This window comes from Coregonus clupeaformis, chromosome 30 (assembly GCF_020615455.1).
Source record: "Coregonus clupeaformis isolate EN_2021a chromosome 30, ASM2061545v1, whole genome shotgun sequence".
NCBI classification, from domain to species: Eukaryota; Metazoa; Chordata; class Actinopteri; order Salmoniformes; family Salmonidae; genus Coregonus; species Coregonus clupeaformis.
Genome location: NC_059221.1, coordinates 33,558,053 through 33,570,728, shown reverse-complemented (window position 1 = coordinate 33,570,728; position 12,676 = coordinate 33,558,053). Strand labels below are relative to the sequence as shown.

At 45.0% G+C, this 12,676-nt stretch overlaps 1 protein-coding gene across 1 annotated transcript in view; it reads left to right on the top strand.

The window, feature by feature from the left end:
- LOC121545387 (plexin-D1) overlaps positions 1-9,496 on the top strand; it is a 117,558-nt gene extending 108,062 nt beyond the window's left edge. Inside the window, exons 30-36 of the mRNA XM_041855861.2 lie at positions 66-100; positions 902-1,006; positions 1,453-1,616; positions 1,734-1,881; positions 6,891-7,031; positions 7,227-7,301; positions 8,229-9,496. Coding sequence (XP_041711795.1) covers positions 66-100; positions 902-1,006; positions 1,453-1,616; positions 1,734-1,881; positions 6,891-7,031; positions 7,227-7,301; positions 8,229-8,345 — 785 coding nt within the window. The 3' untranslated portion in view covers positions 8,346-9,496. The remainder of the gene's footprint in view (positions 1-65; positions 101-901; positions 1,007-1,452; positions 1,617-1,733; positions 1,882-6,890; positions 7,032-7,226; positions 7,302-8,228) is intronic.
- Positions 9,497-12,676: the final 3,180 nt, after the last annotated feature.

The following is a 12,676-nucleotide window of genomic DNA, read 5'->3' as shown; positions in this document are numbered from 1 at the left end:
TCATTCTCTCTCTCTCTCTCTCCTCTCCTTCTCTCATTGTTTTGTTCTTTTCTCTCCCTCTGCAGTGAAAGACTTGGACACAGAGAAATATGTCCATTTGGTAAGTACACACACAAGCACACACACACACACACGGACAGAGAGCTTTCTCATTCACCTCTATTAACCCCATTCCCTCTGTCATCAGCACCATTGGTCTCAGAAAGAGCTCAGTTGAATGCAGACAGACACAGGGATAGCCTGAGCAATAAATCACTAACTACACACTTTCATAAGAGTGTGTGTGAGCGCATGCATGTAGGAAAGCTGGAGCAAGAACAAGACAGCACTAATACCACGTAAGCTATTGAAAAAACTCAGACTCAGATATGATAACTTTCGGTTCGACACAATGAGTTCTCTGGCATACATTTCACTGAGAGCTTTAGTCATTTTTTGTGAGCAGGTTTTTGTTGTTGTAGCACTTCATATTATGGTGTGCTGGCCTGGAGCTTGTTGACAGGCTCAGTAGAGTGAAACCAACAGTTTCTTCTCCACCTCCACACCCCTGTCCTGTAGGAGCATGTTAGACACCTCATACTGGTTTACTCTACTGCAATCAGAGAAACTTCCAAAATGTCCCAACTTGCAGCATTTCATAAAGTGACATCATGTTAGTCAGACCTCATAAATCCCCACTGTAGTTCCTGGGTTGTGTTCAGTACTTAGAAGTGAGTGAAAACATTTTGAAATGGTAGAGGTATTAACTGAAACTTTCATACAAGAACACTTGTTTTCTTTTCATCTCCCTGTCAAATGTTAGTCACACCTCCGTAGTAGATTCCCATTTAGATTTAGGTTAAATCCCCACCATGCTGATTGGATGTTTTTGTACCCTGACCTCTAACCTCTGCCCCTCCAGGTCTTGCCTCATGATGAGCCGTTTGAAAATAAGAAGTCCCACAGACAGAGTCATCGTAAGAAGGTCCTTCCTGAGATCTACCTAACCCGCCTCCTCTCCACCAAGGTAAGCACACAACCCACAGTGTGGTAGCCATCTTGAATGAGCCACAGTCTACAACCAGAATAGTGACAGAAAGCAGTGCCAGCCTCGCCTGGATGCCCATCTGTTACTGCTTCAGCTAGCCAACTGCTTATCATGTCCAATTGTGAGCATACTTAGAGAGATGGAAACCCACACAGATCCACAACTGAGGCTTAAATACATAAATATAAGTTATGTATTAGATCATCATCATGATGCCCAAAAGAGTACGATTGTGATCCTAAACAGTTTGGCATGACAGTCATAATTCAAGTAGTAGACTAAAGCGGAGGCATCATTCCATCATCATAGACAATCAATCCATCATCAGTTCTATTTACAGTGACATCATCCCGGAATTTCAAACAATCCATTTTGATTCCAATTCTGGTTCCGTGTCTGATCCCATCTGTGTTGTGGTTCCGTAGGGAACGCTGCAGAAGTTCCTAGACGACCTGTTCCAGGCCATCCTCAGTATTCCTGCAGAGCGTCCGCCACTGGCCATCAAATACTTCTTTGACTTCCTGGAGGAGCAGGCGGACAAGAGGGGCATCACCGACCCCGACACCCTGCACATCTGGAAGACGAACTGGTAGCTAGGGGAACTAGATACATCTAATCATCTACTCATCAATGTAGCATGATGCAGTACAGTATCCATAATGCAAGATGTTCCTGAAGCTTACATAATGTTGTCTCGTCTCTTTAGTTTACCTCTGCGTTTCTGGGTGAACATCCTGAAGAACCCTCAGTTTGTGTTTGACATTGAAAAGACGGACCACATGGACGCCTGTCTGTCTGTCATCGCCCAGGCCTTCATAGACGCCTGCTCTGTTTCAGACCTGCAGCTGGGCAAGGTGAGACACACACACATTACACAGTGAGGGAAAAAAGTATTTGATCCCCTGCTGATTTTGTACGTTTGCCCACTGACAAAGAAATGATCAGTCTATAATTTTAATGGTAGGTTTATTTGAACAGTGAGAGACAGAATAACAACAAAAAAATCCAGAAAAACGCATGTCAAAAATGTTATAAATTTATTTGCATTTTAATGAGGGAAATAAGTATTTGACCCCCTCTCAATCAGAAAGATTTCTGGCTCTCAGGTGTCTTTTATACAGGTAACGAGCTGAGATTAGGAGCACACTCTTAAAGGGAGTGCTCCTAATCTCAGTTTGTTACCTGTATAAAAGACACCTGTCCACAGAAGCAATCAATCAATCAGATTCCAAACTCTCCACCATGGCCAAGACCAAAGAGCTCTCCAAGGATGTCAGGGACAAGATTGTAGACCTACACAAGGCTGGAATGGGCTACAAGACCATCGCCAAGCAGCTTGGTGAGAAGGTGACAACAGTTGGTGCGATTATTCGCAAATGGAAGAAACACAAAAGAACTGTCAATCTCCCTCGGCCTGGGGCTCCATGCAAGATCTCACCTCGTGGAGTTGCAATGATCATGAGAACGGTGAGGAATCAGCCCAGAACTACACGGGAGGATCTTGTCAATGATCTCAAGGCAGCTGGGACCATAGTCACCAAGAAAACAATTGGTAACACACTACGCTGTGAAGGACTGAAATTCTGCAGCGCCCGCAAGGTCCCCCTGCTCAAGAAAGCACATATACAGGCCCGTCTGAAGTTTGCCAATGAACATCTGAATGATTCAGAGGAGAACTGGGTGAAAGTGTTGTGGTCAGATGAGACCAAAATTTAGCTCTTTGGCATCAACTCAACTCGCCATGTTTGGAGGAGGAGGAATGCTGCCTATGACCCCAAGAACACCATCCCCACCATCAAACATGGAGGTGGAAACATTATGCTTTGGGGATGTTTTTCTGCTAAGGGGACAGGACAACTTCACCGCATCAAAGGGACGATGGACGGGGCCATGTACCGTCAAATCTTGGGTGACAACCTCCTTCCCTCAGCCAGGGCATTGAAAATGGGTCGTGGATGGGTATTCCAGCATGACAATGACGCAAAACACACGGCCAAGGCAACAAAGGAGTGGCTCAAGAAGAAGCACATTAAGGTCCTGAAGTGGCCTAGCCAGTCTCCAGACCTTAATCCCATAGAAAATCTGTGGAGGGAGCTGAAGGTTTGAGTTGCCAAACGTCAGCCTTGAAACCTTAATGACTTGGAGAAGATCTGCAAAGAGGAGTGGTACAAAATCCCTCCTGAGATGTGTGCAAACCTGGTGGCCAACTACAAGAAACGTCTGACCTCTGATTGCCAACAAGGGTTTTGCCACCAAGTACTAAGTCATGTTTTGCAGAGGGGTCAAGTATTTATTTACCTTATGCAAATCAATTTATAACATTTTTGACATGCGTTTTTCCAAGTCCAAAACTAATTCATGGTAACGCACAGTATTAAACAGAGCCATGATCGCATGGAACTCCCTTCCATCTCCAACTACTCAAGCAAACAGCAAAATTACCTATTGTGTAATTTCACAATAGGAACTGTGAAATGACACACTTGCAGACACACTCTAACACACTCTATCACACTCTGTCACACTCTAACACACACAATCTACACACACATTATTGTTTAGTTGTATTGTTCATATATCGTTGTATAAAAAATGTGTGTGACTGTTCTTGTTTGTCAGTGTATCCATGTTTTGTTACTTGTCAAGTTTTTGTGTGGACCCCAGATAGAATAGTGGCTGTTTCAGCAAACCAAACATACAGTATACAGAATTTACACCTACACTTAAACACACACGTACACGCACACACACACACACACACACACACACACACACACACACACACACACACACACACACACACACACACACACACACACACACACACACACACACACACACACACACACTCTTTCCCAAAATGACCCTCACTGTCATCACCTATCTCCACATTCCTCACCAGTCCCTGCCAACCCCCTTCCCCTCCTCTCTCCAGTCAGTCTGTCTACCTCTCTTCATGATATTTCAGCCCAGTCTGCTCAGCCAAGGTCATGGGCACCAGGAATTCACTCTTCAAAGTGTGTGTGTGTGTGTTTCAGTGTCCTCACTCCCCACAAACAGTCTCATCCTTCAGAAGCTGTGACCCCTAGCATACACTCTGCTTCCTGTCTCTTTGACTGACGTCCTCTCCAGAGATACTTTCAAATAATGCTGCTCTTTCAGATGAAACCAAAGCATTCTGATTTATTCCACTTGTTCATTGCCAGAAAGCTATTGCACACACCTCAAACATGTAATACACAGAAACACACACACCATGGCACTGTAAAACATCCAGATGCTCATCCTGTTATTGGGAAGACCTGGTGTCCTCAGCTGTGCTGTCTGTGTATATATGTTTTCTGTTCTTTAGATAGGACAGAAAGGTATTAGACTGTCTGAGTGGAGACAGGTGTTAAGGTGTTGCTCAACTTTTTTCTCTACTTGAGTGGTCAGCATAGGAAGAGCAGGGCAGCAAAGGACTGGATTAACCATTGTGTGTGTGTGTGGTGGTCAGGGGACAGGACAGGTCAGTAAGGGATCTGGATTAGCCGTTGCTCTGCATGGTTGAGAGAAGGCTCGTAAACTGAGCTTTTTCCACAGAAACCTTATCTGGTGGCGGGGGCGGGGGGGGTTAGGGGTCACAGGGGGGTCGCCAGGCAGATGGAGGAACCACAGGAAATGACCTTGCGGACAGGAAGAGAGGGATCCCTATCAGGAGGAGGGACAGTGGGTTCCTAGGCGCGATACCACACACACACACACACACACACTCGCAAATGCATAGATGTCTGAATGCTCAACCTAATACCTTACAAGTGAACCTTTCTTAGTGATTGAATAATGCTTTCAGTACCATTGTAAATGCTGTCAGTAGCAGATGTAAGTAAAATGATGGATTGTTATGTCTGGCCTGGTTCTCTGTGGCTGTGGATATGGATTGTTATGTCTGGCCTGGTTCTCTATGGCTGTGGACATGGTTTGTTATGTCTGGCCTGGTTCTCTGTGGCTGAGGACATGGTTTGTTATGTCTGGCCTGGTTCTCTGTGGCTGAGGACATGGTTTGTTATGTCTTCCAATTGGCTCATTCATTGCCTCCTCTCCCTTGTAAGTATTCCCCAGGTCTTTGCTGTAAAATAGAATGTGTTCTCAGTCAACTTACTTGGTAAAATAAGGGTAAAATAAATTTACAAAATTGTCTGGCCTGGTTTTCTGTGGATATGGTTTGTTATGTCTGGCCTGGTTGTTTAACTTTCCTATTGTGAGGAGAGGAAACACTGGGCCCTCTTTCATTGTCTCAGCACAGGGAGGTGCTGACCTACCACACGCTGATAACACCAACCACTCGCTGTGACCATGGACCATACACCAACTGTAGATTTTTAGGTATTTTATTAGGATCCCCATTAGCTGTTGCAAAAGCAGCAGCTACTCTTCCTGGGGTCCACACAAAACATGAAACATGACATAATACAGAACATTAATAGACAAGAATAGCTCAAGGCTTGAACTACATCAATTATAAAAAGGCACACGTAGCCAACATATCAATAGATACACACAAACTATCTAGGTCAAATAGGGGAGAGGCGTTGTGCCGTGAGGTGTTGCTTTATAGTTTTTTCCATGCAATATTGCCTCTATATAATACTGTATGCTTTCTTGTATTTGTGGACTGTGAAAAGACCCCTGCAGGACTTGCTTTTTGGAGTGCGGTGTCAAAAAGGCAGAGTATGTCTTTATTACGGGCAGACCTCTTCCCATCTTTACAACCATTGAATCTATATTTTTGACCATGACTGTTTACAATCTAAGGTAACACCAAGTAATTTAGTCTCCTCAACTTTTTCAACAGCCACACCATTCATTACCAGATTCAGCTGAGGTGTATAACTTAGGGAATGTTTTGTACCAAATACAATGCTCTTAGTTTTAGAGATGTTCAGGACCAGTTTATTAAAACAGACTGCAACTCTTTTTTTAAAGGTTTCAGTGACTTCATTAGCTGTGGTTGCTGATGCATATATGGTTGAATCATCAGCATACATGGACACACATGCTTTGTTTAATGCCAGTGGCAGGTCATTGATAAAAATAGAAAAGAGTAGAGGGCCTAGAGAGCTGCCATGCGGTACACCACACTTTACATGTTTGACATTAGAGAAGCTTCCATAGACCAACCACACTATTACCACAGAACATGCTGCCCACAGTCATGTTAACAACTCAATGACCATCGACCACCCTCACCATACACTGGTGCTAGACTGGACCACTGAGCTATAAAAGAACTAGACAGCGTCTAAGATGGTCGACCGTTGTTTTCAATGTATTCTACTCACGTTCGCATACACAGATTCATAGACCGTCTATATCCGGGTTGCATCCGGTTTACTCTGCCCAACTGACAAATGCACTAGCACTCAGTGTGCACAGGGAGCAGCACGAGCAGCGACGAAATCCCAAAACATGACAGACATTGGATGAATATATAATTCTAATAGCTTCGGCTGGATGTTTTGTACTCAAACGTGATGACTAAATGGTCTTATTAGGAATTTTGAAATCTCACTTCTCTATGAGGCCCTCTATGGGAATAAATTGTCTTTCTGGGCCGGACGTCAGTTAAACTGCAGTACCGAAGCAAGTCTGTAGGTGCAGTCGAAAGCGTGCTTCTAGACTGGAACCCTGGCCCCTTGGACTGGACTTCGCACAGTCATACTGAAAACAATCTGACAGCCATACACAGGTAGTGCTTATAAACTATTCACTGACCATACACAGGTGTGGTCAGGAGAGTGGTAAATGTGGTTTGGTTGAGCACTAAAGGAACCAGTTCAATGGAGGTTACTTTGACTAAAGAGGACTTCTTCTCTGGTTTCAGGACTCTCCCACCAACAAGCTGCTGTATGCCAAGGAGATCCCAGAGTACAAGAAGAGGGTACAGTGCTACTACAAACAGATCCATGAGATGGCGCCCTTGAGTGAGCAGGAGATGAACGCCCACTTGGCCGAGGAGTCATGGGTGAGAGAGGGGTGGCAGATCAATAAAATGATGAATTAATTGATTGATAGATGTAATGTGTTAGCCTTGGTGGTGGACTGTCTCTGCATTTAACCATGCTACACCACTGAATCTATATATCTGTCTATTGCTTTTTCATGAAGTTTGACAGATTTATATTGTAACGAAACGCTCACACTGTTTTCCGTTTCACAGAAATACAGAAATGAGTTCAACACCAACCTGGCCTTGACGGAGATCTACAAATACGCCAAGAAATACAGGACCCAGGTAAGATCCCCTATCGCGCCCACGGATGAGCTGTCTGACACTTGTTTGAGAGAGAGAGAGAGAGAGAGAGAGAGAGAGAGAGAGAGAGAGAGAGAGAGAGAGAGAGAGAGAGAGAGAGAGAGAGAGAGAGAGAGAGAGAGAGAGAGAGAGAGAAGGAAGAGAGAGAGAGAGAGAGAGAGAGAGAGAGAGAGAGAGAGAGAGAGAGAGAGAGAGAGAGAGAGAGAGAGAGAGAAGAAGAGAGAGAGAGGAGAGGAGAGAGAGAGAGAGAGAGAGAGAGAGAGAGAGAGAGAGAGAGAGAGAGAGAGAGAGAGAGAGAGAGAGAGAGAGAGAGAGGCATCCACCACAACCTTTACCTCATCATCAACCACCCCTATCGGTTAAATGACAGCCCCCATACATACACACTGTTCCGTGGAGTTGTTGAGACACTGATTGTGTGTGTTAATGGAGGGCCCTCATCATAACAGTGTTTAGCTGTTCACTGCCATCTTACTGGACCAGCAGACACTAGGGGTTCAGAGGTTTCCCTGGTACTCTCTATGAATCACCCCTGATTACACATTCTCTCACTCAGCCGTCTCGCAGGGCACACGCTGCCAGTAACACCCACTGAACGCATGACAACTATCAGGCATGAAAGGCAGCGCAGATGTTGGTTTTGTAAATAGTTTGTGAACAGGAAAGGCTTTTGTGGGGGGAGAGGCATGCGTGAAGGCTGAAGAACTGCTGAAGTACTCTCTTTCTCTGTCCTGGCAGGTGGTTGAGTTTCTGTGCTATGCTGTAGAACGCTTGAGGGCTACTGAAAGTAGTCTTTCTCTCTTTCTCTATCTCTCTCTCCAGCTCTCATTCTCTAACTGTTGGTAGATACGTTTTTTTAAGGTTGCTGGCTTGGTTATTGCCTAAACTCTCTCTCTCTCTCTCTCTCAGGTGGTGAGTGCTCTGGAGTCCAACCCCACAGCGAAGCGTACTCAACTGCACCACAAGTTTGAGCAGGTCATTGCTCTGGTGGAGGACAACATCTATGAGTGCAGCAGTGAGGCCTGAGTCTCTCTCCACCCAGCCTCCACCCCATACCCCCAGGCTGCCTCCGCCCTACCTTGGGTACAGGATCTAGGAAACCCCCTGTCTGTCTACCCTCCAAATATCCCTTCTGTCTATAGAGTTTATAGAGCCCAAAGACAGAAAGGAACTATTTGCTTTGAGAAATATTTTGCTTTAAGACTGAAGAGATGGCAGCTTGAGCTTTACTTTAACACCTCAACCCAAGACTGCCTCAGAAACCTGATTGAGAGCACTGTACCATGGATTAACCTAAGAAACGTACCTTGGACTGAGCGATTGCTTGAGATACTGAATTGAAACCCACGTCCTTTATATCAAATGCAGAATCTCTGGATTCTCTCTTTGTCTGGGTAAGGGTGTCTGTGTTGACTCTTCCACTCACACTTGGATATCAACCTAATCTGGTATCTTGCCTGTTCACACCTGGCTTGGATCTCACTCTGGGTTCACACTGCTTTTACCTGAAGCATAGTGGAGTTAGAGAGGGAGGCACTGGGAGATGGGCCTTATTCTGGATGATGTCACAGCCTCTGGGACCTGGAGCCCTGGCGGCCATCTTATGCACTGACCCCCCCTTCTGTTGGGGGATGAGCCAATGATGCACTGTACTGTATTATAAATGTCCATAGCAATATTTATAGATCTGTTCTGTTTTCTGAGTGGCCTGTTCAACGATATGTGAATGAGAAACTCTTCCCATCTTCTTACAACCTGCACGGTTCTCAGGTTTGATTGGTGGAAATGGCAAAGAACTCCAACGGTGCTTTGAACTACACGTCTCAATGTGCTTTGCAGGTTGGTGATGGGTTCTGGAGGAGTAGAGAGTATTATTGAGAGGATTTATTTAGGTAATGTTTCATGTGCCACAGACCTGCTCGCAAAGACACTGAACTCTGTTGGATCAGATGTCGTGTAGTTCAATGGGAAGAATTACATGTGATGTCTTTATGTGAAGGCAGGTTGATCTGTGTTGTGACTGCGAATGAAGGTAGATTATGACCAAGAGGGACCTTTATAGTAAAACTATGACCTTCAGTTAATAAAAGAGGGACAACTGTCTGACGTGACTGTACTTGTGATGCCAAAATGACTATTGTCAGAGTTTGAAAATAAATGCTATTACAGAACTATAATACGATATAAAATGTCATGACATTTTTCTTTCGTACCAATATTCAAATTTCTGTTTTCATCAATACCTAGTAAGTCCTATGCAAACTTAGAACGTTTCAGCAAAGTGACTTTTGTAAACCACTGGGCAGCAATGGAGTGTTTTGTTAGTACTATCTTGACTGGTTGTGCATTCCACCCAACAACCCAATGGCCGTCTGGACTTTTTCAGAAACACTAGTACTGGAAATGCTCCTATATGAAAGAAACAGGTCATTTCTATTACAGGATATTTAACAACTTTATTTCCAAGTCACATGTATCATCTTAACCTTTACAGTATTAACAATAGTCATGTCTCCAGAGCTTCACACACAGACACAGACACACACACGAGCCAAGGGTTAAGAGCTAACCAGCTCAGCCTCATCATGGTAAAGACACAGAAACCAGGGAGAGCTTTCCTCAACAATAATGGAAGGCACAATCTAAACCAATTTAAAAGGTGGTTTTAGAGGGTTTCACTACATGACTAAGGCCTAGATTCAATCAGCTTGAGCGGTAACCAGCGATAGCTGACACCCGCATAACTGGTGTTTTGGCGGTGTCGGAGATGTAACTGATTTAGAGCTGTCAAATCAGAGCGGCTGCTCGTCTGGTCATTGTCACGACGCCACACCCGTCCCACTCACATTAGAAGTTCAGAAAGAGAAAGTGTAGGCTATATAGAAATAATAACACTCAAATTAAATCATTAAACAAAATAATAAGGATTAATTTCGACATAATCGAGGTGTACATAACAACACACATTCCAGTGTTCAAACTTGTAAGAAGGCTGCATGGGATCATTACTAATGTGACTTGGCGCATCCAATGGCAATGTCCGCAATAAGTATGCCGCCGGGAATCGCTTGCTGATTTGACAGATACAACGCAGTTACACCCTCATCGCCTAAATAAAAACAACGAAACTGCTACTTCTACGGGTCGAAGGTCAGGCAGAGTCGACCTGGCTGGCGGAGATAGAAGAGGCCTGTGTTTTGGAGGAGGCGGTGGAGGTCTCCTCTTCACCGAAGGGGTTCTTCCTGCAACACACCGTGGTCAACATGCAGTTCCTGAACTGGAGAAGGGAGGAGAGACAGACACACACAATATCACTTACACGCAAAGCTAAATACCGTCACACACACACTCTGCCTGGGTTACCCGTCTGTTGAGTAGAATATAGATGACTGGGTTGTAGAGGGCAGCACTCTTGACAAAGAAGGCTGGGATGGTCATTATGACAGGTCCAGCATATCAGGAACGTGATGACCATGGCGATCACCATACGGGTCACTTCCTTCTCTGCCCTCTGAGTGGTCTCTGACTCCTGTTGCAGGGCTGCCATCTGAATGGATGGAAACACACACAAGTGTTTTGACATGAGCCCTAACTGGAGATGTAGTAGTCCTGTGTATACTGGTCTTCAGTGACAGTGTGTGTCTTCAGTGACAGTGTGTGTGGTCGTACCGTGCGGACGGTACAGAGCAGACGGCCGTAGCAGAAGCCGATGACCAGAGGGATGGAGAAGTGGAGGGTGAACATGTAGATGACGAACAAGGTGTTGCCGAGCTCAGGCTTTGGGGTATAGTAGTCAATTCCACAGGAACACTGCATATCCTCTGGGATGTACCTATACACACACACACACGCAACCGTACACACCTCATATTTTTGTTTTAAAATCTTATATGTATTATACTGAAGTATTGCCCCTGAGATCTACCAGCCATCAGCCCATTTCTTAAAGTAAGACTAGTATTTGGAGGGTGACCTACCTGGACCAGCCACACAATGGAGGCACAGCGCAGGTGAGAGCCATGATCCAGGTGAAGGCCACACCCACAATGGCGTGCCTCTCACTGAAGCAGATGTTGGTCATTGGTTTTTCACACCACGATATAACGCTCAATGGCCAATACCACCAGAGACCAAAGGGCGATTTCCCCTTAGAGACACACAGCAAATCAGAAACACATACACAGTATTGATGCGCATGTGCAGAAACTATTCAGACAAACTATTCTGAATATATTGGACACAGGCAGAAGACTTAAAAAATAACATATGCTACTGTATTTCTAAAGTACACAGGGTACAGTAAGTGACACAGTGATATTGGCAAATATACTTTTTCATGCATTTATATGATCTCAACCAGCAGCTTGCACCTGTAGCTATGGGAACAGTTGACGTGATAACATCAACGCAAAGCTTCATTTATTCTATAAGGTCTATACATCTGCTGTTATTAAAGACATCTCCCGATCCCCCCCAGTCACAGAAAACAGGTGTAAATGTGGTGCAAAAATGCACATATCATATCTCATAAGGTCCTGGGCTTTATTCAAGTCTTCATTGTCTTCTTTACAATAAAGGTACGCTGAGGGTGCGGGTGCTATTCAAATTATTCTAAATACATGGGTGGTCTTGATATTGGGGGGAAAAAATCTGTGTCACTGTACTTTAAAGTCCTTGAACTCATTGAGGTTGCACCTGGAGAAAGCCAGCCAGGCTTTTTTTTGGGGGGGGGGGGGGTAGATCAGCTTAATTTTTGTGAAACGTTACTCTTAACCACAGATCTACGATCAGATTCCCCTAGCCTAATCCTAACCATAACCATTATGGAAAAGAACAATTTCTTACCCTGTGGCTCACAGCAACTTCTACCTACACCCCACCCAAAGGTCCACCATGTCTTACCTCCCAACTTCTACCTACACCCTAGGGCTCCACCATCACCATGTCTTACCTCCCAACTTCTACCTACACCCTAGGGCTCCACCATCCCCATGTCTTACCTCCCAACTTCTACCTACACCCTAGGGCTCCACCATCCCCATGTCTTACCTCCCAACTTCTACCTACACCCTAGGGCTCCACCATCCCCATGTCTTACCTCCCAACTTCTACCTACACCCTAGGGCTCCACCATCCCCATGTCTTACCTCCCAACTTCTACCTACACCCTAGGGCTCCACCATCCCCATGTCTTACCTCCCAACTTCTACCTACACCCTAGGGCTCCACCATCCCCATGTCTTACCTCCCAACTTCTACCTACACCCTAGGGCTCCACCATCCCCATGTCTTACCTCCCAACTTCTACCTACACCCTAGGGCTCCACCATCACCATGTCTTACCTCCCAACTTCTAC